We start from the raw sequence: 27,958 nt of genomic DNA on the forward strand, positions 1-27,958 counted from the left end.
CAACACGTGATAAATGGCCGCGGTAAATGTTTTGGAAGTTTTGTAGTTACTCTCTCTCTCTCTCTCTCTCTCTCTCTCTCTCTCTCTCTCTCTCTCTCTCTCTCTCTCTCTCTCTCTCTCAGACACACACACACACACACACACACACAAACTATCTAAGAACACTGAGGCATGAAGATAGATCTATTTGCAGTGGATATTGATGATTAAGTGTAAGAATACTGAGGCCTCTAGCAATGATGAGCTCATGAAGATAGATTTAATTTGCAATGGTTATTGCATGATTAAGAGAGAGGAGAGAGAGAGAGAGAGCAGCAGTAGGTAGCTTTCAAAAACCTACTACCAACTTGCATCACAAGTGAAGAAGATAATTCGTTCAATACTACAAATAAATAAATTCCCAACTATAAATTGATAAATTGAGGGCCTAAGAAGGTGATTCCCACAAATATAACTAAATGATTTTAAATAAGTTACCGCTTTTTTTGGCAGCACTCAGCGGCAGAAGTCTTACTCACAGAGTTTGGAGTGTGGAGGTGTTTGAAACGATTGGACTTGGCATTGCTATCATCACAATTAAAGCAGCCTATAAAAGTTTTCTCTTCTACGTCGTGAGACCCAGCCAACGTCGGGACTCGGGTACTGATCAGCAGCCCCCACATGCACGAAGAAGCAATATCGCGCAAGGAAATTTGATATAGAGAGCCCGCACCTGCTCTCTCTCTCTCTCTCTCTCTCTCTCTCTCTCTCTCTAAAACTGCATGCATGCCCATCACCGCACGCGCACATACGCACACACACATTTCTCTAAGTTGTATAACTAGCTGTTGTCAGCTCCTTACTTATTGCACCTGCAACTTTAATATCGAGATGGGCTTTGCCACAGCCTTCACAATATTATATGTCCATCTTCCACAGCTCCTATTGCTACTTCTACTACTACCCTTCAGCATAAATCACATACACGTACAAGCCCAACTGAGCTCAAGCTTCTATGAGACTTCCTGCTGTAAAAGTAACTTATGATTTTAATAAGTGTGGACTTCTTTCCACCTACCTCTTTTCCCAAAGTCCTTACACCTAATTCCCACATGGACCCCTTTTACCTATGCAAGCCTCAACATGTGTCTATTCCCACCTACCTATAACTCACATGTGAAGGATAATCCTCACTCCCTCAACTTGTATATAAATCCCATTAGCTGCCCTCATTTGTAACAAGGTCTTCACTCTCCATTCAAGTGCAATCTATTGTCATTGCTCTATTTCTATCTTGCACTCTCTTATGTCTTGACATTAGCATATTAATTAATAGTGATATTAATCACATTTAAGTTAATGTCTAAGTTCTCACATGGTATTAGAGCGATAGAGCTTAAGATTAATTTTTCTAATTATTGCTAAGAGTCTTCCATCTCTCTAGCCCACACTCGAAGCCTCACTCTCTATTCTTTTCAAGGAATACGGAACCTCGAAAGATGATCGAGTTAGCTTCTTCATCTTCCGCATCCACCTACAAGCCCCACTACATTATCGACAAGCTTAACGGCACTAACTACCAAGTGTGGAAGATTCGTATGGAACTCTACCTCACGCAGCTACAACTTTGGGACGTCACGCAAGGAGTCGAAGAGCAACCTGACCACCCCGAAGACCCTGAAGACAAAGATTCAACATACTTGATCGACACCTATAATACTTTGCATAGTAGAAACAATAGTGCCAAGATGGAGCTTATTCTCCATTGCCAAGATCGGCAAGTCCAAATGGTGAAAAAGCTAACTACTGCTAGCGCCATTTGGAAGTTCTTCGAGAAGAACTACGAGCACACTGACCTTGTCTACCAAGTTTCCCTAATCAAGAAATTGGTAAACACTACCATGCAAGAGGGTCAGCAGTCATCCTCCAAGTTTTTGGAGATGTGGCAAATACTTCTAGATGAAGTACTTATCTCAGGGCTTGCCATCCCTGAAGAGCTTCAAAGTATGCTCTTATTGGCTTCTCTACCTGCATCATAGAGAGCCTTTATCACTACACCAGCCACCACGGCTAACTTGCAGCTACAAAATCTTGTAGCCAAGATCCATCGGGAGGAAACGCTTCGCGACCACACTAGCAGCTCGCAGAAGTCCAAGACACTTGTCACTATGACAAGAAACTCACACCCTTACAACAGCAAGAAGCCTCAACATTCAGGCCCTCCTCGACAACACAATAATTCTTGAAGAAAGTCGCAATTTCAAAGCCACCACAATCACCAAAATTCAAAGCAATGCGCCAATTGTCATCGCTTTGGACACCTCACAAAGGACTGCCGGCAACCACGCAATCAAGGTAATCGTCCTATCTCTCACCCTAATCTATATCCTTCTTATCCTCAAGTGGGAACATGCCATGGCCAGCCATCTCCTTTTATTTATGGTCAAGCTCATTATGCTGACATGTCTACTTATGATAGCCCATCTTATCCTTTGCAACTATATGCCACCACTATAGCTACTTCATATCCCAATATCTGGCTACTTGATACGGGCGCCACCCATCATATGACATATCACCTACACTGGCTATCCAACATCACTTATCTAGAACACCCTCTAGAAGTATGCCTCGGTGATAACAGCATCCAGCTCGCCAAAGCCTATGGAGATGCTGTCATTAACCTACCTAATGGCCTACACACCACTATTTCTCACGTATATTATGTCCCTGGTCTCAAGAAAAATCTCATCTCTCTCAATGAGCTAACCGACAACGGCATCATCATCAAATTCATGCGAGAAGGCTGCCACATTTTGGCACTAAACAAAGATAATCGGTATGTCACACTTTTGGTCCCCAAAACTGGGCGTCTGTATCCATTGGGTGACTCATCGCGTGCACATGCATCTGAATCATCCATAAAAACACAAGAAAACACACTCAAATGGCATTATAGACTAGGACATATTTCTCGACATGTTTTGCACCAACTCACTCATCGCCAACTTGCACTACGTCTTCCCAAGCACCTCACTCACATCACACTTTGTGAGGGATGCATTCTTGCTAAAGCACGTCATGTCCCATTCCCCACTTCATCATCACGAGCCATTTCACCTCTCGACCTCATCGACTCGGATGTTTGTGGCCCATTTCCCGTCAACTCCCTCACTCACAATAAGTATATGCTTACTTTTATAGATGATTTCTCAAAATACACAACTACTTACTACATGGCCGAGAAATCCTCAACCTTCTCTCATTTTTGCACATTCAAGGCATTAGTTGAGACTAAACATGGCTGCCACATTAAAACTCTCCGCACAGATCATGGTGGGGAATACACTTCTCATTCATTCAAAGATCTATGTCTTTCTGCTGGTATTCAACATGAATTCTCCATCACCGACCACCCACAACAAAAAGGTCGTGCCGAGCGCAAGAATCGCACACTATTTGAAGCTGCTCGTGCCATGATTCTTCAAGCTAGCCTCCAAGACACCTATTGGGAAGAAGCTACCACCACTGCATGCTACATTCAAAACCGCATTCCATCCACCCACAATCCTACTACTACACCCTACACCCTCTGCCACGGTCACCCACCTCATCTTGGCCACCTTCGCATCTTTGGAAGCATTGCATACCCACTTGTGACACAACCTTTATCAAAACTATCACCACGTGCTCAACGCACAACTTTTGTTGGCTATGGTGATCGCTTTGGCATCAAGGCATACCGCCTCTATATCCCAGACCATCACAAGTTTATCTTTGCCCGCACCGTCATCTTTGATGAAGAATTCATCATCTCGGGAAAATCTTCTCCACCATTGCACCCTACATTCTCATCACCAGTCCACTCTTCTCATCAATCTTTGTTGACGGCCTCACCCACACACACACCCATGCAAATTTCCCACCCTTCTAGTCACAATCTTGAGCCTCCCTTCACCATCCAAAGGCCTTTCCTCATCGCCCATACACCTCCTCGTGTCTCGCATTCTCACGCACAGCCAATCGGCAACACTCTTGCACTACCTCTTGCACCCATCTCCTCACAGTTGACACCATCACCAACACCGTCCGTCCCGACTACCGCTACTTCCATCACACCGCAGACACTCGGTGCTCCACCTCGTGAGCTCCCATCACCTTCGCTACCGGTCTCACCTTTTTCCCGCAACTCCCATGAAACCTTGCCAATTACTCCCATCCCAGCAGATGTCGACGAAGTTGAGCCTCATAGCTCTACTTCTGCCACTTTTCCATCGCAACACACTTCGGCTATACACTTGGACCAAGCCGCCTCTAGTTCGCATGGCCACACTCGCTCTCTTCGCGAGATCTATGAAGCCACCAATTTCTCTGTTGTCCTCAGTGATGAAATGATTCTTGAACATCCACAGAGCCTCTTGAAGATGCCCTTCCCCTCTCTGTTCTCGATGCCCTCGCTTCTAGCGAGAGCAAGGAGTGGCATGCTTCCATATTGGATGAACTCCAAGCCCTCAAAGAAGCTAACACTTGGGAGCTTGTGCCACCTCGTAAGAATCATAACATTGTCTCTTGCAAATAGCTATTAAAGAAGAAATACCACCCCAACGGCTCAGTTGATCGCTTCAAGGCACGCCTTGTCGCTCGCGACTTCAATCAACAACAAGACTACAATATCTAAATGTGGCAAATCTCTAAAGGCATGGCTATCTTAGGTGCATCGGATGACATTCCTCTTCCTGGCACATCGGAGTACATGATTCTGCAAGCGATTGACTGCATCTCTCACGCCTCATCTTGTAATTTTAGTTTGATCCCTACTGGATGAACTTCTCATTGAGGGGGGATAGCATGTATCTACGACATGGCTACTTCACAAAGCTTTTTTGTTCATCAATCTCAATGCTCTACAACGAGAAGTCCACCCTTAAGGGGGGATGTAAAAGTAACTTATGATTTTAATAAGTGTGGACTTCTTTCCACCTAACTCTTTTTCCAAAGTCCTTACACCTAATTCCCACATGGACCCCTTTTACCTATGCAAGCCTCAACATGTGTCTATTCCCACCTACCTATAACTCACATGTGATGGATAATCCTCACTCCCTCAACTTGTATATAAATCCCATTAGCTGCCCTCATTTGTAACAAGGTCTTCACTCTCCATTCAAGTGCAATCTATTGTCATTGCTCTATTTCTATCTTGCACTCTCTTATGTCTTGACATTAGCACATTAATTAATAGTGATATTAATCACATTTAAGTTAATCTCTAAGTTCTCACACCTGCCCCACCGTCGCCACCGTGGTGGAGTGCGTGGTGCGGCAGGCTGTCAAAGCGGAGGCACGCATGGCGGCCTCCCTTCTCCGCCTCCATTTCCATGACTGCTTTGTCCATGTACTTATAAAGATTCCTCAATGTGATGACTATTTTACAACCTTTCAAATATATTTGATTCATGGTCCATATATAATGGCTGAACCTATGAGCTTCAACTTTCATGCTCTTGGACTGATATCAATTGACACCCTCTAGAGCTGTGGCTCGATGGATTGACACATTAATGACAGTGAAGTGCTTGGCTAGATCATGAATGCACGTCAGGGATACCTGCCTATATCATAATATAAGCATATATGAAGGATCAAGATGAGCTTTATCTTAATATATTGTTTTCAAAGTGAATAAGCTGACAAGCCATTCGTAGACATTCACATCTAAATTGGTGATCAACAATTTTTGTTGACAGGGGTGTGATGGGTCTGTCTTGTTAGACGACACGGCCACTGTGATCGGGGAGAAGACCGCACCTCCCAATGACAACAGCCTCCGCGGCTTCGAAGTGCTGGATAACATCAAGAGTGCTGTTGAGGCTGTTTGCAATGGCACCGTGTCTTGCGCTGACATCCTCGCTCTTGCAGCACATGCATCTGTGGTGCTGGTATGACACACCCCCATATAATTTATTACAGTATTCAGTATATTCGAAGCTGGCCGGGTAGTTATATATAACCAAATTAATGGGACACTGGTATACTTCATTCCCATGAGAGAGTTTTGTGTCTTATTTGAATGCCAATTTACAAACAAGCAAGTTAATTATGTGTGGATGCTATGTTTTTTTGGCATGGGGTTCATGATGATGATGATGATGCATGCATGAAGGTTGGAGGGCCATCATGGACGGTGCTGTTGGGAAGAAGGGATGCCACAAGCCCGGCGAGCATTGCCGAGGCGAACGCAGCGCTTCCAAACCCGAATTCAGAAATGCCGATTATCATCAGCAGGTTTGCTGCCGTGGGATTGAGTGTGGAAGATAATGTGGCTCTTTCAGGTAAGCAAAACATGCTTGCTTCTTCGTTGGCTATGGATAGAAATCAGAACACTCAGCTCACGTGTCTGTTATGTGACTAATGGGGCTTGGGGAGTCAAAAATCCTATCTAACGTCCTCAACACATCTATTAAGCACTATCACATGGGCAACTTCAAGTGTGGTGGAGGGAAAAATGGGATCGTGGGCCATCGGATTTAGTAGTGCAAAGTAGCCCAATATGACACATTCAAATCCCCTACATCTCAATGAGCACATGTGGGCATAGTGGTTACACAAGAAGTTTTGGACAGATTCTCACAATAATTCCCACATTGTGACTTACCTCAACATCACCCACCGGGCCGGTGGTCCCCTGCCCCCAATCGTACCTAGCTAGGTATGCGGTGCCTCTCGAGGAGAAGCTCATGATGTTATGCATTGTATGAAAAACTCTAAAAAAGACTCAGTTTTCCTATATGAGAAAATTTCTAAATCTTCTTGTGTTAGTGCACATGGCTCATGGAGGGGAGGTCCTGGCCTCAAGGCGTGAGCTGTGGACCGTTAAATTGGATTTTTTCCTACCTGAATTTGCTTTTTGCCCCGAATTTACCAAATGCCCTAAATTTACAAATGTGCATCGGAAGGCCTCAATCCCCCTACTGGTAGATCCAATTTGAAGTTGCTCGTGTGAGATAGTGTGGAGGGTATGAACATTGAAAGTCTAGGAAAATTGTTAGAGCCTCAAAGACACCTCAAGTTTTTGTATCTGTTGTTATCAATCATTGAAAATGATTAATCATTGCATACTTTTAAACCAGCATCCTTAGTGTTTTTCATTAATGATACAAACTAGTTGCACTTTTAAAAAAATTTAGTAAGGCTCCCCCGGGATATTGGATCACCCCGCAAACCGCATTAATTCAAGGGAAATTACCAAAATACCCCTTTAATTTGTGAAAATTCCCAAAATACCCCTCAAATTTCAAAAATGCCCAAAATACCCCCGGTATTTTGTCATAAATTCCCAAAATGCCCTTCAACTTTTCCAAAATTCCCAAAATACCCCTGGATGTGAGAGTAAATTTCTCAAAAATAAATATTTTTGTAGGTCTTCACAAGAAGAGTGATTGTCTATCGTACAAGATGCTAAAACTACAATTCTTCAGTTGGTTATGTAGGCTTTGGAGTTGAATTGCTTCATTATTTTTAGACATAATTGCCTTTTTTGCGATGGTAACTGGTGACAAATTACATGCTAAGCACTCAAAAACAGATCTCAATTGTCAAAAACGGATGAAGATTAGAAAATTTTGAACAATCCAACCAAAATAGATCGGATACAAGGGTATTTTGGGAATTTCCTCGAATTAGAATCGTATTTTGGTAATTTTCCCTTAATTCAATCTCACCTTTCCTCGCCTTGGGCGTTACCCAACCTCGCCCGCTGTTGGTTGCACTTTGGCGCCTCTACTCTATACATCCCTTTGCCACATACTCGGTCGGTCTTTGATTTATTTTTAATTGGCAAAATCCATGGTAGGGTATTAGCTTGTCTTGAAGAAAACCGATAAAATTTGACAAGTTTTAGTGTACACAAATCCTTCAAATATTTACCTAAAAATTGGAAGATTTCTAAGTACGCCATTTTTCTGTATAGTTGTGTAGCATGAGTCTGTGCTTCTTTATGAGCATTTATGGATGAACATTAATTAATGAGCATTCTGATGTTGATGATGGATGGCTAGGCAGGCGGGCATACGATTGGGCAGGCACACTGTGCAACGTTCAACGCGCGGCTTTACAATTTCAGCGGGACGGGCGCTCCAGACCCGACGATCGACCCCGACTTCCTAGCATCCCTGCAAAGCACGTGCCCACAAGGCGGGGATACAAACGCATTTCGGCCCTTAGATGCAACGACGGCTGACACCTTTGACGTGGGTTACTATAGCAATTTGCAGATCAACAAGGGCTTATTGCAATCGGACCAAGAGCTAACTTCTGATGGCAACATGGCGTCACTAGCGGCGTTGTATGCAAGTAGCCAGAGCACTTTCTTTACAGCGTTTGCACAATCGATGGTGAACATGGGCAACATCAGCCCCCTCACCGGCTCCCAAGGCGAGATTCGCCTCAACTGTCATGTCGTCAACTCAGCTTAGTGCTTTACGTCGACTATGCCGTGGACCTTAATTTTCATGTTCTAAATAATAGTTGAAGTCACCTTAATGGCTGCTAAAAGGGACCATAATTACATCGGCTATCTGAGCGGCCACCCCCAACGAGCCGCCCCCTTCTCCTTGACACACAAGGTCAATTATCATGTTCTTCAGAGATCTTCTATTTTCCAATGGCCAAGATTTTCCCCCTTCCTACGCATTCCATCTGCTGACAACAAGGCACAAGTAATCTTAAACCAAAAACTTCGAGTTTTGCTTGCATCCAAGCGTCCATATTAGCACTTAACTTTCTTGTATAATTTCTGCGAAGCTTGTCGTTCTTATGTTAGAGCGGCCTCTTATATACATCCTTTTTTTTATCCGCTTGGTTGTACTTTGGTTGGACATTAATTTTCAAAATCATGATAATATTGAATCAATTTCGTTCTTATGTTAGAACTTAGAGTCTCCTATTATCTATAAGATTATACCACATAGTTTTTAATCAAAACATTAAGTTTCAAGATCACAATAATAATTAGTCATTGAGAGTCTCCTATACTACATATTTTTTTAATCAAAATTACAATAAAATACCTAATGGTATTGTTTTTGATAGATCGCGATAATAATTAGTCGTTGTTGTTCTTGTTCTTATGTTAGAGTCTCCTATACCACATACTTTTGGACTTGTTAAAGGCCTTATTATCCATATGGGTGAAGGTAGTCCAAGTCTAGTTGCTTGACATGTGTCCCTTAAAAGTTGAAGAGAAAGAAATCATTTCTTTTCAAAATCTATTTCCCAAAGTTGCTTTCATTTCTTTTTTTGCAACCTAAAACAGACTTTAGAGAACACAAGATTAAAGAGTACTCATAAGAATTTGATCCATGATATAAAGTATTCAATCAACAATGAATGAATAATATTCTTATTTGTAAAGATTATTTTCATTTAAGGACTTCACAAAGATTCATTTCAATAAATTGCTAATTGTTTTAGTTTTTGTATGCTTACTAAATCTATCTATTTGGCTTTCTAAAAGAAGCCTTAGAGAAGAGCTAAATTAGGAATACTTTCAATGTTTTCAGTGATAATTGAGACTTTTGTTAAATGTTATTTTGGTTTTAAAATATTGAATGGATCTTTTTATTTCACCTTTCATTTCACATACTCACATGGCTTGACTTCTCTTGCATTCTACTCTTTAATTAGAATGCTAAAGTGAAGCTTCACCTTGCAAAATCCTCTTCTTCTTCTTCTTCGTCTTCTCTCTCTCTCTCTCTCTCTCTCTCTCTCTCTCTCTCTCTCTCTCTCTCTCTCTCTCACACACACACACACACACACACACTAGTGATAAAACCATGGTAAAGGGAAGAAAAACCGGTGAAATATGTGAGAACTTAGTTCAAAAATCTTGCAAATACTAAAATTTCTACTAGTATTTCTGGTTTGCTTCTTTGTGAAGAGGAAACTAGGTTGCTTAATAAAAGAGACATTCCCGAACAATGCTTCACCTTACATAATTCTAGTTAAACTCGACCTAATGATTTTATGACTTTCTTATTGTTTTAGAAAGCCACAGTGACCCTTTCACTTGTTTATGAAGGCATCGATATATCATTTTGTTTTAGTTTTTTATGCATCTTTTAATTTTAATATTATTTTATTATTTTTAAATGATAATGTGTATAAACCATCGTGATTATGGTCGGGTTCACAAGAGCCGATGAAAGATATTAAAAAAGAAGTGTGTCTCTGCCATGGAAACTGATCATTGGCATAAAAGAAAATTGCACTACTATACACCCAAAAAAAAATTAGCAAGACTGGGACAAGACTCTCCCCCTTAGAAGATTAGTTCTAACATCCACTTTCCAGCACAAAATGTGGATCAACGTGATTGAATTGAATCCAACGGCTATGTGCTCAACAACTATCACTACACTACAGCTCGTTGGACATCAAAATCTTGCATAATCAATTTTGTAGAGCTACCTCCGTCCCTTGTGACTAAAGGGAGAGGTGAAAGAAAGAGTGCAAGGTTTTTGTGGCCAGCACTTGTGAATCTAGCTTGTGAATAAAGGGAGAGGTGAAAGAAAGAGTGCAACCACATCATCTTTTACATCAGCCCCAGTAGTGCCATGTGTATTACTGTACCAGCTGCTCATCTCATCAAAGACTACATCTCTGCTCACTCGTAATTCTCGTGTAGTAGGATTGTAGCACCTGTACCCCTTTTGTTCAAGGGAATATCCCACAACAATACATTTCTCTACTTTAGGATCCAATTTCCTACGCAACTCATCTAGTACATGCACGTAAGCTATGCAGCCAAACACTTTCAAGTGTGCCAAATCAGGCTTTGTACCTGTAAACTTTTCCTCAGGTGTTACATCATGCACCGCAGCTGTAGGTGTCCTGTTCATAATGTACATAGCTGTATTTACAGCTTCAGCCCAGAAATGATGAGGCATGTTCTTCTCATTCATCAATGCACGTGCAACCTCTGCAATGTGCCTGTTTTTCCTTTCTGCGACCCCATTCTGTTGTGGAGTATATCTGCATGTAAACTGCCTGCGTATACCATGCATTCGTAGAAAATCTGAAAAATCGTTGGAGAAGTACTCTCCCCCTCCACCTGACCTCAATGTCTTGATTTGCATATCTGTCTCCTTCTCAATCATGACTTTGAAGTCCTGAAAGTGACCAAACACTTCACTTTTGTTACGCATGAAGTAGACCCATACTTTCCTTGTATGGTCATCAATGAAAGAGACATAATACCTGCAACCATGTATACTTGCAGTATCGGTTGGACCCCAAACATCTGTGTGCACCACCTCAAGTGGCTTTTTACATACATTGCGCTCATGTGGAAATGAGCCCTTTGACTGTTTTCCAAACTGGCATGTTGCACACACTTTATGCATACCATCGACCTTGAATTTGGGCAAACCTTTTACAATCTGTTTTGATTGCATGCTGCGCAATCTCTGCTCATTGACATGGCCAATGCGTTTGTGCCAAATGTCAACATCAGCCACAACACCTGTGCCCTGTGCAAATAATGCAGCTTTTACCTCAGACATGTCTACATTCAGCGTAAACACTTTGCCCACACATTTGCCCTCTGTGATCAGCTTACAGCCATTCTGAAAATCTTCTACATAACAACCATTTGGATTGAAGCGAACCTGCAAACCCTGCTCAACCATTTGTCCAATAGAAACAAGATTCTTTGTAATGTTTGGGACATGAAGTACATCTGCTAAGTACTTTGATTTCCCACTCTTCATGTTTAGAGGTATATCCCCTACATAAGCAATGGGGTGAGCTGTGTCATCTCATGTCTGCACATAGCCTGACACATCTGGTTTGCGCATATCTCTAAACCACTCTCCACGAGACGTCATGTGATTAGAGGCACCTGAATCCACATACCAAACATCATCTTGGGTGGAATTCTCTGCAGTCATTATATTCATTACATGTTGCATAACAAACATGCACTCGTTTTTGCTGTCATCTGCATCTCTGCTAGTAGATGCATAGTTGCCATGTTCTCTCTTTCCACTTGCGTTTCCCTTTGGATAGTCACGTGACATGTGACCTCTTTCACCACAAGTCCAACATTCTCTGCTATCTACAGTATGTTGCTGTCTGCTTGATCCTGCACCACGACCTCTTTGACTCCCCCTGTCTTGAGACTGGTTTCCCCTACCACCTGATTGTTTTGATTTGATTGACCTTCTCGAAATTGGCCCCTGCAACCACTTGGGCCTCGACCACGACCTCTACCTCTACCTCTGTTGGAGTTACAATAGAAGGCCCGTTCAGAAATATTTCTGCCATGAGAAGAAGATGTGTCAAGGTTCTTCTCCTCAAGAATAAGCATAGAAATCAAATCTTGGAACACGGTGATGTCGTCTCTTGTATTCATGGAAGACCTGAAATGTATATACTCATCTCCTAAACCATCCAAGCATGCACGGACAATGTCATCCTCTTCCATTGAGACTTTAATAGATCCAAGAGCCTCAATGATACTTTTGATCTTCAAAGCATAATCATTGATGGAGAGGTTGTTCCTCTTAACCTAATTTAGCTCCGACTTTAGTTGAAGCTTCCTGGCCTTGGTGTTCACCTCGAACACTATGCCTAAGTTTTTCTATGCAATGGCGGGGGTTTCAGCATCCTGTAGATAGCCCATCATGCCATCTATGATGCTCATAGAAAGCCAATACATCACTTTGCTCTGGCCTTGTTGCCAATCCCTCAAAGCTTTCCTTTGTTCTGCTGTAGAATTTGCCTCGGGAATCTCTGGTTCCTTTTCATTGTCTCCTTCTACATAGTCCCAATAACCTTTTCCTTTTAGGAAATTTATTATTCTGAACTTCCATGCACGGTAGTTATTTTTCTCAAGCTTCTCAGTAACAATCTGACGGAAACCGTCAGATATCTTGAAGCACTAAGACAAAATAGCTGCAATCTGCAAAAACCTGCAAATCTGCTGAACCTGCTATGGTGGTACCTGTAACGTTTTCTACACTCAACGAGTGTCCACAATCAAGCGTACATACAACCACTGTACTTGTACAGTAAATCTCTGTGTACTGCACTTTAGAGACCTGTTCAGAAACTTGTACGTTAGTTCAGAAACTTGTACGAAAAACTTGCATCTGGTCGTGGATTACAAACGAAGGGATTGTGATGCTCTTGCTCTCTTAGTCTCTCTTGCCTGCACCAGGCTTTGATACCATGTAAAGAATGAGGATGCAAGAGAGCTACACAAGACAAGCACAGAGCACACAGAGATGGAAAGCTTCTTCTTCTTCTCACAGAAAAGAGAGTACAAAATGACTAAGTGCTAAAACTGAAAAGTAGCACATATGTACATGCGGTCACTAAGTGTGAACTCGCTAGAAGCGTACTAGGCTGGCACTATAAATGTAGTCCAGCTGTAGAATCACTGGCAGAGATCCTCCGTGTCGGTCACCTAACGCGCTAGTGAGTAAATGTCGTAAGCGACCAAGACCCGTAGTGGATGCCAGCTCAAGATGTAGAGCTCGACATCTCAACAGATTAGTGGTATTAAGTAAATATTATTAAACTGTAGTCACCCAAAGACTGCACAAATTTAACAATATGAAGGAGACCATTTCCTGAATGCTTGTAAAGCTATAAATCCAAGCTTTTTGCTTTGTATTAAGAGTATTTGCTTATGACTAACCAATGAAATGTGCAACCTTATCATTCGCCTTGTTTCTTCCTGAGCTCCACGTTCCTTTTGCATGCAAAATTAGGATGTCCTGCATACTTTCCTTTTGTCCATATTAATAGTGGAACCACTTCCTTATCACACTACGGTTTTAATCTTGCTAACCTATTTCGTATCCAACGAGACCTAACTCTTACTTTCCATAAATCTTATTCTCCCCTTAACTTAGCGAGAGCCTTCGTACCTCTTTACCTTGTTTTTATCAAAATCACAATAAAATACATAATGATATGGTATACTAAATGGCTTCAAAATAAATTTAATGAGTACTCACATAGTGCAAAGGCACTTTAAAGACGAAAAAACCTGAAAAAATTAAGCAAATAAAAACACAAATGTAGTAATGTGCATTAGACCATCTCTTTTCCTATAAACACAAAAAAGTCTTTTGACTTTCCAGTTTCATAGGTCCCCCCCCCCCCCCCCCCCCCCCAAAACACAAAAAATAAAAGAAAAAAATGTGTTGCTCTGGCTTTATCTCTCTCTCCCCCTATTCAAACTCCTAGGTCTACTCTCTCTTATAGTTCATGATCATGCAAGAGATAAGGAAGGGGAAGGGAGTTGAGAGAGTACCAACAGAAGAGTCCACTTGCTTTGGAAGTAATTTGATCAAAAGGTTGATTTTCAATATTACAAATAAAAGATGGCATTGGGTATTGAATGTCGGACATATCCACTTTCATTTTTAAAAAGAGAAAAGGTAGGAAATTAATGTCATCTTTCATTTAAACAAGAAAAAGGGGGAGAGGTGGTAAATTAAATTAACAAAGGGGAAGAAAAATACAGAGATCCCTTGGTAAGGGGGAGGGAAAAATTGATACATTTCAAAATATGGAGTCTCTCATCCTTAATCTCAGGAAGAGTATATCTTGAAGAGCTTTACTTTCCACCGGTACCATTTTAGGCTATTCTATAGTGCATTTTTAGAGGAACAAGGAGTGGGGGCTTCCTTAGTCTCTTTACAAAAACATCAGCCGCTTTTGCTAACTCATAATGCAAACCAGCTATCAAACTAATATGGGAGAGAAAATAAACCATATAAATATTCCTCTCCAAATATTCCACAAAGGTATGTCCATGCCTTTGCATTTACCAAGGAGAACGTCCAAAGCTTCAATCTTTTTGGTGGAGACCTTAGCACAAACTTTTTTTCACAAGCCAGGAATTTTATATTATCCATACAACTAAAGAATAGGTGGGATACATCTTCAACGAATGACCTTTATATTTAGATCATATTCCATTACTTATCTAAATTTGAGAGCTTTACATTACAAGAGGTATTTCACATTAACGACGCTCGTAGTACGACGTTTAAAAATAAAAATTCACGACGTCGTTAATTTATTTGTAACATAACGACGTTCATGGCGATGTCGATAAGAATAAAAAATAAATTGAGAGCGTTCGAAAACTCAGATCTCATATCTAAGTTTTCAACATTCAAACAAGCAAAGAGGTATAACCCACGCTCTTCCTCTCTTTCTCTTTCTTCTCCACACACATACACGAAGAGAGGAAGGAGAGCCAAGTATGCTCCTTCCCTCTCCTCTCTCTCATGTTCCCTTCCTCTCTCTCTCTCTCTCTCTCTCTCTCTCTCTCTCTCACACACACACACACACACACACATACACATACATACACATTGTGTTTTGTGTGTGTGTGTGTGTGTGTGTGTGAGAGAGAGAGAGAGAGAGAGAGAGAGAGAGAGCACATGCATAAACAAAAAAGTTAAACACACACACACACACATGCATAAACAAAGAATGCATACACACACACATTGAGAGAGGAAAAGACACACATAAAGAAAGATATAAAACAAAGAAAGAGAGAAGAAGAAGAAGAAGAGAGTTTTAATGTCGTAGGAAACTATCCCAAGAGACCTTAAAGATCGAGCCGACGAGGAGTTGAACTCAAGACCTATTATTCAAGAGAAAAATGGCATAAACAATCTACCATACTTGGGTTATAGAAAGGTTATACCATTTTTCTCTTTTTATTAGCACGCATACACACACACACCCACACACACCCCCGAGAAGAAGAGAGTTTTAACGTCGTAGGAAACTATCCCAAGAGACCTTAAAGATCTAGCCGACGAGGAGTTGAACTCAAGACCTGTTATTCAAGAGGGAAATGGCATAACCAATCTACTACACTTGGGTGATAGAAAGGTTATTCCATTTTCCTCTTTTATTAGCACACCCACACACACCCGAGAAGAAGAGAGTTTTAACGTCGTAGGAAACTATCCCAAGAGACCTTAAAGATCTAGCCGACAAGGAGTTGAACTCAAGATCTGTTATTCAAGAGGGAAATGGCATAACCAATCTACCACACTTGGGTGATAGAAAGGTTATACCATTTTCCTCTTTTCATTAGTGCGCGCATACACACACACACATACCCGAGAAGAAGAGAGTTTTAACGCGGTAGGAAACTATCCCAAGAGACCTTAAGGATCTAGCCGACAAGGAATTGAACTCAAGACCTGTTATTCAAGAGGGAAATGGCATAACCAATCTACCACACTTGGGTGATAGAAAGGTTATACCATTTTCTCTTTTTATTAGCACACACCCACACACACACCAGAGAAGAAGAGAGTTTTTAACGTCGTAAGAGAGATAAGGTTTATTTTGAGTTTGATTTACATTAGATTAGATTTAGATTTATTTACATTAGATTTAGATTTACGTTAGATTAAATTAGATTTAGGTTTATTTTGAGTTTTGACTACTAAAGTAAACATTGGCTTAATGCTGGCGGTTAGAGAAATAGTTGGGATTAAGGATATCATGCAATTCATACTATGCCCCATGTTGCATGGTCATGCGTGAACTAGTACTAATTATGACTTACCTCTAACATCATGAGCTTTTGTGAGGGTGGCACCGCATACCTAGCAAGGTACGATTGGGAGCAAGGGACCACCAGGCTAGGTACGATTGGGGGCAAGGGACCGCTGGCCCGGTGGTCCCCTGCCCCCAATCGTACCTAGCTAGGTATGGAGTGCCTCTCGAGAAAAATCTCATGATGTTAAGCATTGTATGAAAAACACTTGCTCATATGAAAAACACTGAAAAAGACTCCGTTTTTCTACATGAGAAAATTTCCTGTGCTCATAGCCTCGACAGTCCATGCGGACCAGCAATTCCACCTGCATGTTTGACTGTTGTTGCCATACAATAAGCCGTCATGACCAGCCAATGTAAGAGAAAATTGAGCCTACACAAAAATTAGTGATGCAAGATGACGATTCCAAGGGTCACACACACACACATACACACACTATACAGCCCGTCAAATCTAGAGTAAGAATTAAGTGCTTTGAGCAGGCATCAACTGCATTGCAAGAATGACGTACCTGCATGCTACAAACAAAGATCTACTTTGAAAAGATGTTAAGATGCTGTGAATTGCTACAGCTAGAGAAGAGGCAAAGGGGTTTTGTCCACTACATGCACTATCATGTAGATGTGGGTATCTAGATTTCTTGTACCCACAAATATAGGCATTGACCAATAAAGACGAGATTATAACCCGGTGAGGTTTTGATCTCCATGCACCTCTAGACCGAGGTGTGTGGGGATTGGACATGACTAGAGAATGTGAGGTAGTTTACAGTGTGAACAAAGAGAGAGAGAGAGAGAGAGAGAGAGAGAGAGAGAGAGAGAGAGAGAGAGAGAGAGAGAGAGAGATAAGACAGAGGATGCCAATATAAGATTAAATTTATGTCCAGGTTATAAGGTTTTCACCCCCAATTATAACTGGTGAAACTTTGACATTGGCCAACAGCAGGCAACAATCTTACAACCCAATAGACGTGTTTGCAGGCTCTTTGGTCAAGCAGCATATGTGAGGCCACAAGATGTAGCCTCTGATAGCTTGGGGGATGATCATGCAGACCACATTCCCAACGAGGCAATGTTTGAGCCCGAGATCGATGAAATGATTGAGACGATCATGGATTTAGAAAAGCTTATCCATGATGATATGAAAAGTGAAGCCGATACGCCATTGTATGGTAGAGTACGTGTGTCTAGATTGAAGGCGCTCCTGGTTCTTCTCAACATGCAGACAAAGTTTGAATGGAGTGACACTAGCGTCACAACGCTTTTCAGGTGATCTATTACAATGTGTTTACTTTAATAAAAAAACTATAGATGTATACTAATCTGATAGATTTATACACAATTGTACCGCGCTTTTTTTGCTGCGTAGATTGCTCAAAGAGCACATACTGCCAGCTGATAATGTGATTCCAGATTTGAGAGAGGAAGCAAGAAAGATCTTGCGCAACTTGGGGATGGATTACAATTCGATCCACGCTTGTCCTAACGACTGCATTCTTTCACTACTAGCCAAGGGGTGTGTAGCGACAGCCTAAAATCTACGGGCGTCGCTTAAGCAATGACGAAGGCGATGCCTAAGCAAAGATGTGCCCGATGCATAAGCATCGCAAAAAAAAATTAAAAAAAGTTGGCGTCTTTTATGGGACGACCAAGCCTTGCTTATACGATGCCATAATTAAGCTTTGCTTATGCGACGGTAAATAACGACGGCCTTTGCGACGTTTGCAGACTGGATTACGTCCCTTAAGGGATGCACGGGAATTCTCAGTACCCGCGGGCTCCCAAAATTGCCGGGCTTTTCAAACGAAGCTCCTTCTGTGTTGCTTGGCGAACACCTGTCACGCAGTTCAGGTATGCTCTCCTCCCTCCCACACCCTCTCTTGGCAATGTTCGTATGTGTGTCTGTGTGGGGCATGTGTGTGTGTGTGTGTGTGTGTGTGAGAGAGAGAGAGAGAGAGAGAGAGAGAGAGAGAGAGAGAGAGAGAAAGAAAGAGAGAAATTTGTATTAACATCTTCTAGAGGCCGAAGTCGGCGTGTGTGTGTGTGTGTGTGTGTGTGTGTGCGAGAGAGAGAGAGAGAGAGAGAGAGAGAGAGAGAGAGAGAGAGAGAGAGAGAGAGAGAAAGATTTATTAACGTCTTCTTCTAGAGGCCGAAGTCGGCCTATGAGACAGAACCATGTATATATGTGTACCCTATGGTAACCAAAAAGGATAAAAGTGCTAAAAAAACTAAAGTAAAGTGGTACATACTGCTAGGAAAAAGGTGATACAAGGTTACAGTAATCTCCTCAAGGGTAGGGTGAGTACATGTGCATGTAAAATGAGGGGATGGAGCTCTATCTCTAATGGATGTGTAGCTATATACTCAGGAGATACAACCATAATATGCAAACTAGCTCCATCTGGTACCAAACTGGGGGTGTAGGATATCATGCATAGGTGGGTAGGGTGTGAAGAGTCCCTGTAGTATGGTGGTAGGGTCGAAGTAGACTCGCTGTATCGCTCTCTGTCTGGACTGCTCATGGTGTGCCTGGATCTGGTCGATCTATCTTTGGTGTGCTTGTTGGGTCCGATATCCCACAATTCTAGGTCGTCTCCTAGCTCTAACCACCTATGCATGTTGTAGAGTGACCCTATCTGTGTGGTAGTGATAGGGGGTGCTGGAGTCGCTCGATGAAAAAAATCTGTAAGCTGGGACTGTCTATCTCCACTGGGTGATTGTAGCATCAGATCTCTATGTCTCTGAATCTCAAGAAGAAAGCGTCCAAGCTGTCTCGCGTCTCTGGACTCCATGAGCTCTTTGAGTGTAGGCTGTCCTAAAAACAAGGCAGTGTAGTGGCTCCGTATATCATGGTAGGCTCGAGAGCTGCAAACATAATTCTCCTCGCTCTCCACCTCTGCTCTACATATCCTGCATATCTTGTGCTCTCTAGGGATATGAGCTGCTCGCCCTACCTCAATCTCCAGTCTGTGTGAAGAGACTTGAAGCTGTCCAATGGCTATTCTAGTGTCGTGGGGCATATAACCATCCATGTATCTAGGCCTTTCGATGAAGCCATCCTCTAGAATAGTCATGAACTGATCCTTGTAGTACAACATCTTTGGTGGAAGATGCTGTCTAGGTGTGATCCATGTCTCCCTGATATATAGTTGCCAAACATCATGTTTGAGCACCTGATTCATCTCCTCATGGGAAAGGCGAATGAGTGGTAAGTCGGGGTTGTCCTGAAAGGGTGGTAGCTGCTAAATATCCAAACCATGGGTGTTGAACCACTGTGTCACCTGTGCATACCATAATCCACTCTCTCCAGACTCAGCTAGCTATCGGGATGCTCAAGTGCTCCATGTGATTTCTATCTGGGGGAAGCTGTCGCACTCGCTGGATAGAACATACTGTCTAAAAAAGAGCCTCTACTAGCATACGTGGTGTGGCTAGCTCTGCTTTGATGATTTCATGTGGCACTGAGGGTTTCCCGTGTATCAAACAGGATAGCATAATAATATGTGGGTGCTCAACCTTGTGTCCAGAGAGAGAGAGAGAGAGAGAGAGAGAGAGAGATTGATGGAGACAGAGAGAGAGGGGCATTGCATGCTTGGAAGAAGAAAGTGGGGCGTTGTGAGGGCTCTAGGAAAGCATTCGTAGAAGGAAAAGATTTCATAGTGAGTTCATTTAGTTGTTTGTGTAAAAGAACTCATGCAACCACAGTGGTTCGTTGATACTGCTGTTTTAGAAGACTCCACATCTCATGTGCTGTTGGAGATTGCCGAACTAGTTGTAGTTGTTTGCCCCCGAGAACTAGTCGCCCTGATGTTTGTGTTAGTCTGACATATAGCTATTATAAAATGTACAGATACAATGAGTGACCCTGGTCGTAGTGTTAAGCTTACCATCATCAAGACTTTGCTACGGAGCACTAGACTTTCAGGAGAGGCATTGACAGAGGCTATGTCCGATTATGTGGAGATGGATGCCGTAGGTTTAGATGACGCCATCAAGATTCTTGGGAGGTTTAGTATGCCCGTACGTCAGGGAGAGGGTATGTCCTCCCAGGCACATATAGGAGCAGAGGATCACACTAGAGCATTTCGGTAAGCTTCTGGAGTGATAAAATTGTAATGTCAGTCTTCTTTTGTGTAAAGTACTCTTAAGACTTGTTTCTTTGCTATCTTTGCTTGCTTAGGACCCCTATCCCACGTACATCACATCACGAGAGTCAGCGGCTTACTCTTGATGTACCTCCTCGTACGCAGGTGACACGTGAGTCACAGGCTAGTGGCCGTCAGTCTCGGAGGTATTTCTTTTATGTCGATTATGGAATTAATATCAAGTAGTGTTTAAGAACTGTCATCCTAACTGCCGTATATTTGTATTCATGTAGCTCGCGTCGTCGACAGAGTAGCACGCCACCAGAGATATCGACTCGTGAGAGACCGCGTCAGCCGCCAGTGCCCCCCTCAATGCCCCCGCCATTGCCGATGCGCACTTGCACCGCAATTTGGGCGTCACGTGCGACATCCTGCCTGATGGCTCTATTCTCCCTCTTGGAGCCGGCTTACTCTTCAGACGTCAGATTGGAGATCTCTGCATGTCATATGTAAAGCAAGTTCATATTCCATGGGAGTAAGTATTAATTAACATCAAAAAGTATGATTTATAGTTTGTTATTTGAATTACTAATTGACTTTTTAATGCAATGTAGTGATCAGCTTGAGGATGACAAGAAATATGTCATCAACTCACTCGAGGCGGAGTATGGGGCAGGATGGAGCCACAAATGGTTGCTTAAGTGAATGTGCAAGCTCATGGCTCATCGACGAAACAATACATGGTATGCGAGAGAGAGAGACATTCAAGCTCATGGCTCATCGACGAAACAATACATGGTATGCAAGAGAGAGAGAGAGAGAGAGAGAGAGAGAGAGAGAGAGAGAGAGAGAGAGAGAGAGAGAGAGAGAGAGAGAGAGAGAGAGAGAGAAAGAAATCTTTATTAACGTCTTCTTCTAGAGTCCAAAGTTGGCCTATGAGACAAAACCATGTACATATGTGTATCCTCTGGTAACCAAAAAGGATTAGAGTGCTGAAAAACTAAAGTAAAGTGGTACATACTGCTAAAAAAAAGGTGATACAAGGCTAGAGTAATCTCCTCAAGGGTAGGGTGAGTACATGTGCATGTAAAATGAGGGGATGGAGATCTATCTCTAATGGATGCGTAGCTATATGCTCAGGAGATACAACCATGATATGCAAACTAGCGTCATCCGGTACCAAACTGGGGGTGTAGGATATGTATAGGTGGGTAGGGTGTGAAGAGTCCTTGTAGTATGGTGGCAGGGTCGGAGTAGACTCGCTGTATCGTTCTCTGTCTATCATGCTCATGGTGTGCCCGGATCTGGTGGATCTCCCTCTGGTGTGCTCGTGGGGTACGGTATCCCACAACTCTAGGTCGTCTCCTAGCTGTAACCACCTCTTCCTGCTGTAGAGTGACCCCTCTGTAGAGTGACCCCTCTATGTGTGGTAGTAATAGGGGGTGCTGGAGTCCCTCGATGAAAATAATATGTAAGCTGGGACTGTATATCTCCACTAGGTGACTGTAGCATCATATTTCTATGTCTCTGCATCTCTAGAAGAAAACATCCAAGCTGTCTCTAGTCTCTGGACTCCATGAGCTCTCTGAGTGTAGGTTGTTCTAAAAACAAGGTAGTGTAGTGGCTCTATTCTGAGAGATAGATAGATAGATAGATAGTTCTATTATCGTCCTGGGAGGTCAAATATGACCTATGGGACCAAATGAACATGTCACGTGGTGTGAGTGGAGTTCATAAGTGACTCTCGATGCTCAAAAATGGCTGAAATGAGCGTCGCAATAGAGAGTCCACATCGTGGTTGGGAGAGGAAGGTATGTAGGGAGAGCTCATGGCTGAATATATGGGGAAAAGAGGACCTAATGTGGTCAAAAGCTGAGCACTCAAGTAGTGTGTGGTACTCACTCTCTCGCACTCGACGAGGGCATAGGGTGCAAAGTCGATGACACTCCTTGCCAGTGCCCCAACGTCCTGTCTCGCAGCGTAGAGAATGGGAGCTAAGACGAATGGAGGCAATGGTGCGGATCGCACTCAACGGGATGGGCTCAAGGATGTAAGAATGGGTTCGGTTACCTCGTTTCGAGAAGAAGAGAGATTTGTAGTTTGGGGCAACGTGTGTGGTGTAATGGCTGAAGCGAGAACCTCCGGATTTCTCCCAAGCCATGATACATTGGCGTTGTAAGAAGGCCTCATTAACTTGGGAGTCGATCGACGCATCCTTGACCAAGTGACATGCATCCCATCTTCCAAACCATTTCTTGATATCAAGCATCCACCCCGAACTTAGTATTTTGCTCTTGCATGTCTTTTGAACCTTTTGACTTGCTTCATATGCGATTCTAGGAAGTCGATGCAAAGGGCTACGTTGTGTCTTACGCATGTACTCCACAACCCTTTCCATGCCCAAGACCTCAATGGGAAGCGATCCGGACTCAAGAAGTAAGAGCATGTAGGGTGTTTGTGTTTTGACTTGGAGAAAGTTGGTGAGAAAACGCTTTTGGACATTCTCAAACTCTTTCCAAGTAGACTTCCCGATGCTTCCACCCCACACCTCCACTCCATAAAGAAGCACCGGTGTCACCAATGTGTCAAAGAGGTACTTTTTGAGAGCCCAACACTTGATCTCTCCTGCATTGCACATGTTCTCAAATGCATAATAAGCCCTCTTTCCGGCTTCCAAGCGACGCATTGCACAATCCTTCCATTTATGATTGGATGGAACCTCAAGGCCAAGGTACTTGAAGTGATCTACCACTTCAAGTTTCTCATTGTTGTATACAATGCATGGATTTTCGTCATTGAGGGTCTTTACAAGCATAACCTTGGTTTTGGATCCATTCACGATCAGCCCGCTATGTAGGCAAAAGCGTTCCAAGACACTCATAAGCTTTTGTGCATCTTCTAACGTATGTGCCAAGAGCACTACATCATCGGCATAAAGCAAAAGCATGATCACCGCATTTCCAATCTTAACCTCTTCTATGCCTTCTTGCTGCATAAAATCAAGAACCATGTATTCCACTTCATCAATGAGTAGCCCAAAGAGGGTTGGGGAAAGTGGGCATCCTTGTTTGACACCAATAGTGCTTGCAAAAAATTCTGAAATTCCATCTCCCATACGTAATCGACATATCACTTTTTGGTAGATGCGAAAGACTGCATGCATAAATTCTCTCGGCACTTGAAGGCTTTGCATACGTCTCCAAAGATTTCCTCGCGGTACCATGTCAAAAGCTTTCTTGAAATCCACAAAGCAACAATACAACTTTTTTCCTTTCAATCGAGACGCTTCCATAAGAACTCGAAGAGTGACAAGGTGATCAATAGTGCTATGATGCTTTCGAAAACCTGCTTGGCCAAGCGCACGTTTGCCATTCTTTTCAGCCCATTCACTTATCTTCATCTCCATGATACATCCAAATAACTTTGCCATCAACGAACCAACCATTATAGTGCGATAGTTGTTCACATTGTTTACATCTCCTCCTTTGTGCAAAGGTTTGATCCAATTTGCACTCCAATCATGAGGCATGCCATACTGAAGTGCAAGGTTAAACATATCGCATATCCAATATCGTGTTTTCTTGCTTGTCCATTTAATCATTTCAGCCTTGACACCTTGAAGGTCACCTGCCTTGCGAGTAGCAAGTTTCTCAAGCGCGCGGCATACATCTTCAATGGTAAAGAAGGGAGACATAAATGGAAGGGAGCTACAACCCTCCATCTTATCAGCATTGGGTTGCTCATAGAGGTTCTTACAATGCATATACATATCCTCAAGAGTCAAGTCACCAAAGCTCTCAACGCGCTTGCCTTTTAGATTTTGCCAAAACTTGCCACATGCATGTGCTTTCTCTTGTGCTAAAAGAAGTTGTTTTTCGACTTCCCACCTTCTCCTCTTCTTTTGAACAAGTGCTTTGTATGTGTGTGAACATTCCAAGTAAACTTCCTTGTCTTTGATTGCATCCAATCTTAGCAAGTGTTTTCGGGCTTGACTACATTCCATGTCAAACCATTTCTTCTTGGTGCTACCCTTCTTAGACCTTTTGCAAGACATGTGTTTCACCGAAAAGCATTCCTTCACACAAGAGAAAATTACTTCTTTGAAAACTTTCCACTTGCATTCTAATGTTAGGCTCCCTTGATGCTCTATCATGCTTAACATTTGGTCCACCATATCAGCATATATAAGTGCTCGTTTGAAGTATAGACGTAGGTACAAATGATTCACATCATGATTGGAGGCTACATGCTCGGGCCGTTTACCACACTTGAGGTCAATACATAACATCCTATGATCCGATTCCGGATTCCATTCACCAAGTGTAAATCTTTGTATGCATTCTAGAGTGGCTTCTGAGAACAACATATAGTCAATCACGCTAGCACCATTGTGCTTTCTACATGTAAAGTCATTGGTGCCTTGCCATAGAGATACACTATTTGCAATGAGCATTCCGGTACTATTGCACATATGTAGAAGTGACTTTCCATAGTGATCCACTTCTTTTGCATCATTAGAACTTCGATTATACATGTATGAGTCATCCACTCTTCTTGATACATGCGGCATGTCGACTTGTTGTGTGTCATGTTGTAACATATTTGTGCGAGCATTCATGTCTCCAAAAACAATGACTTCACCTTGATCCTTGTAATGAGCAATGTCTTCCACTAGTTCAACAAAGGGCTGATCTCTATCCATATTCAAGCGAGCATAAAAGTTGGAGTCATAGTGAGGAATGTAGCAGCCGGCCACAAACATGACTTGACCATTTGGTGGGCTGATTTTCAGCCATAAGTAGCGTTTATACTTATCTTCTTTGACAATGGAAACATCTTTCAAACCCTTTTTGGTCATACATGCTACGCCTCCTTGGCCTCTTCGTTGCTTTGCATTTTTGGCCCACATCAAAGAATGTACATCGTATTTGTCAAATCCAAGAATTCGATCTAGTTTAAATATTTCAAACTGAGAGGTCCCAAACTCAGCCTACCTCGCAAGGATTGGCTTCTCCCCATTGGCACTACGCGTCTTGGACGTTTATGGGTGCGCGTAAGTCGCTGAAAATCATTGTTTTTTGTGTTTTTCAGTGCTCTGCACTTGCTGTTTTTTGGCGGACAACAGCGGATTTACTGGGTTTTTTGGATGACATCGACATTTCGGAGGCTTATACACTTCTTGGAAGTGTTTTGGAGGCATCTCGGGCTGTTTTCTTGAGCTGTTTTGAGGAGAAGTCCACTTGCGGTTGCGTTTCTATGCCTATTCGATCTTGGAGTCTTGAATCTCTCGTACGTGGCGTACCTTGCCCTCTAAGGAGGACACTAATCGGAGTTGCAAATTATACCATACGGCTTCTCCATGTTCCCGGAGAGTGCCAAGTTGGACAGTGCTAACTGGTCCATATGGAAGACAAAGGTGCGTACTATATGTATGTACAACGAAGTTTGGGATTGGCTCAAGGATGCGGCACAGGCGGTTATGCCTCACCAGCGGAGGAGGACTATACACATGGAATGGAAGACGAGTGGCAAAAGATAGACCGCAAGGTGTTTACTTTCCTTTTGCTTAACCTTTCTAATTCTATCCTTCAGGAAGTCAGAACGGAGTCACATGCCCATGGTCTTTGGAAGAGACTCTCAGATCTCTTCGTAGACAAGTCTATTGTCCGCATTATGCAATTGGAGAAGGAGATCTACGAGTTGCAGTATAGCCAATTCAACTCTCTCTTAGGGTTGACCCGCACGATGCAAGAGCTATGGGATAATTTGGTTGCGGTGTGAGGCGAGATGACCTCTACTCGGATGGCGCAATAACTCCTATTCAAACTTCCAGACAGGTTCGACTCTTTCTACCAGAGTCTCATTCAGTCAAGGTGTACCATGCAACCCACTTGGGAGGAGGCTCTTTCCCAGCTCATGCAGATTGAGAGCCGAGCCGAGTTTTGTGCCGGAGGTGAAGGTGAGTGTTGGAGTCTCTTTGATTGCCTCACAGGGCCTTGCCTTGACCTCTTCACAGTCCGGTGCTTGGATTGTGGATAGCGGTAGGACCACTCACATGACTCCCATGCGGGAGTGGTTCAGTTCTCTTACCTCTTCATCAGATCAGTACATTACCTTGGGTGATTCTCACTCGATTCTAGTGGTTGGGACTGGGAGGATTCCTATCTTCCGCTCTTCAGTAGACCCCAAGTATAGGGAGGTTGATGCGCTTTTCGTCCCCGACTTAGCCTTCAACCTTCTCTCGGTTTCCTCCTTGGACACCTTGGGAGCTTTTGTCACTTTTGGGGATGGTAAGGTGATTATTACAGATGGTGCTATAGGTCCAAGTCTTGCTAGAGGGGAGCGTGATGGATGGTTATTCAAGCTCAAGGCTCTACTCTCACAGGGCGCGGTTTCATCTACACTTTGGCATGCTAGGTTTGGCCACCTTAGCTATGCGATGTTATAGCGCACGGCTAGGCATTCCATGGTGGAGGGGCTTCCATCAATTCGCTCTACATCGACGATCTGCAGGGCTTGCCAGAGAAAATAGCAAGCATTCAAGCTTCTGAAAGAGAAGCTTACTACAGAGCCAGTCCTTATTTTGCCTGACTCGAGAAAGTCTTTTCAGGGGCAGTGTGATGCATGTGGCAGCAGTATTGGTGCAGTGCTTATGCAAGATGGACATGTTATTGCCTATGAGAGCAGGGTATTGAGAGGGCCAGAGCAGCTTATGCAGATCTACAAGAAGGAGTTGATTGCCGTTATTCATGCTCTAGAGTCATGGAAGCACTATCTTCTTGGAGCAGATTTTACTATGCAGACTGATCATCAGTCATTGCGATATTTTCTTACTCAGGCCAAGCTTTGTGAGAAGCATTTTTCATGGGCCAACTTCTTGTCTATGTTTCATTTTCAGCTTGTGCATGTTGCGGGCAAGGAGAACGTGGTAGAAAATACCTTGTCTAGGCGCCCACATGTAGTGACCGAGTTGGATGAGATGCAAGATCATTACAATACAGATGCGGATTTTGTTGATCCCTATGACACTCTTGTTTGTGGAGAACATCCTGACTCCTTTTCTAATGTTTCGTGGAAAGCTTTGCATTTATCGACTTCTTCGATAGAAGGTTATGACAGAGAGTCATGCACCACCCTATTGACCTATATTGATCAAATTTTGGCAGCATAACAACTCCAAACTGGTCCCAAACAAGTTCCCAACCAAGAACTCACTTGCTTCGGCAAAAACCCTCTAATTCCAACTCAAGAAGAGAAATTACAGCTCTCTGGAATTGGTTTTTCAC

The 27,958-nt window shown here is 42.8% G+C and overlaps 2 protein-coding genes and 1 pseudogene across 2 annotated transcripts in view; all 3 read left to right on the forward strand.

Moving 5' to 3' along the window:
* Positions 1-870: 870 nt before the first annotated feature.
* LOC147433349 (peroxidase A2-like) lies at positions 871-8,453 on the forward strand. Its single transcript, XM_086491755.1, has 5 exons — positions 871-1,003; positions 5,262-5,374; positions 5,727-5,918; positions 6,143-6,311; positions 8,041-8,453. The coding sequence occupies exons 1-5, from the start codon at positions 871-873 to the stop codon at positions 8,451-8,453; spliced, it is 1,020 nt and encodes a 339-aa protein (XP_086347881.1).
* A 12,710-nt stretch (positions 8,454-21,163) lies between these two features.
* LOC147433350 (uncharacterized) overlaps positions 21,164-27,958 on the forward strand; it is a 41,828-nt gene continuing 35,033 nt past the window's right edge. Inside the window, exons 1-2 of the mRNA XM_086491764.1 lie at positions 21,164-21,207; positions 21,287-21,415. The gene's annotated coding sequence lies outside the window, so the exon portion shown is untranslated. The remainder of the gene's footprint in view (positions 21,208-21,286; positions 21,416-27,958) is intronic.
* Positions 25,716-26,242, forward strand: LOC147433351 (uncharacterized; annotated as a pseudogene).

The sequence above is a fragment of the Adiantum capillus-veneris genome, chromosome 20 (assembly GCF_014529385.1).
Source record: "Adiantum capillus-veneris isolate H3 chromosome 20, ASM1452938v2, whole genome shotgun sequence".
In the NCBI taxonomy this organism is placed as follows: Eukaryota; Viridiplantae; Streptophyta; class Polypodiopsida; order Polypodiales; family Pteridaceae; genus Adiantum; species Adiantum capillus-veneris.

What these genes read in the sequence shown, in the direction of transcription:
- LOC147433349 (XM_086491755.1), top strand. Translation starts at nt 871, where the DNA reads ATGGGCTTTGCCACAGCCTTCACAATATTATATGTCCATCTTCCACAG. An exon ending in TCCATGACTGCTTTGTCCAT is followed by an intron (nt 5,375 to 5,726) that starts GTACTTATAAAG and finishes TTTTGTTGACAG; the next exon opens with GGGTGTGATGGGTCTGTCTT. An exon ending in AGATAATGTGGCTCTTTCAG is followed by an intron (nt 6,312 to 8,040) that starts GTAAGCAAAACA and finishes ATGGCTAGGCAG; the next exon opens with GCGGGCATACGATTGGGCAG.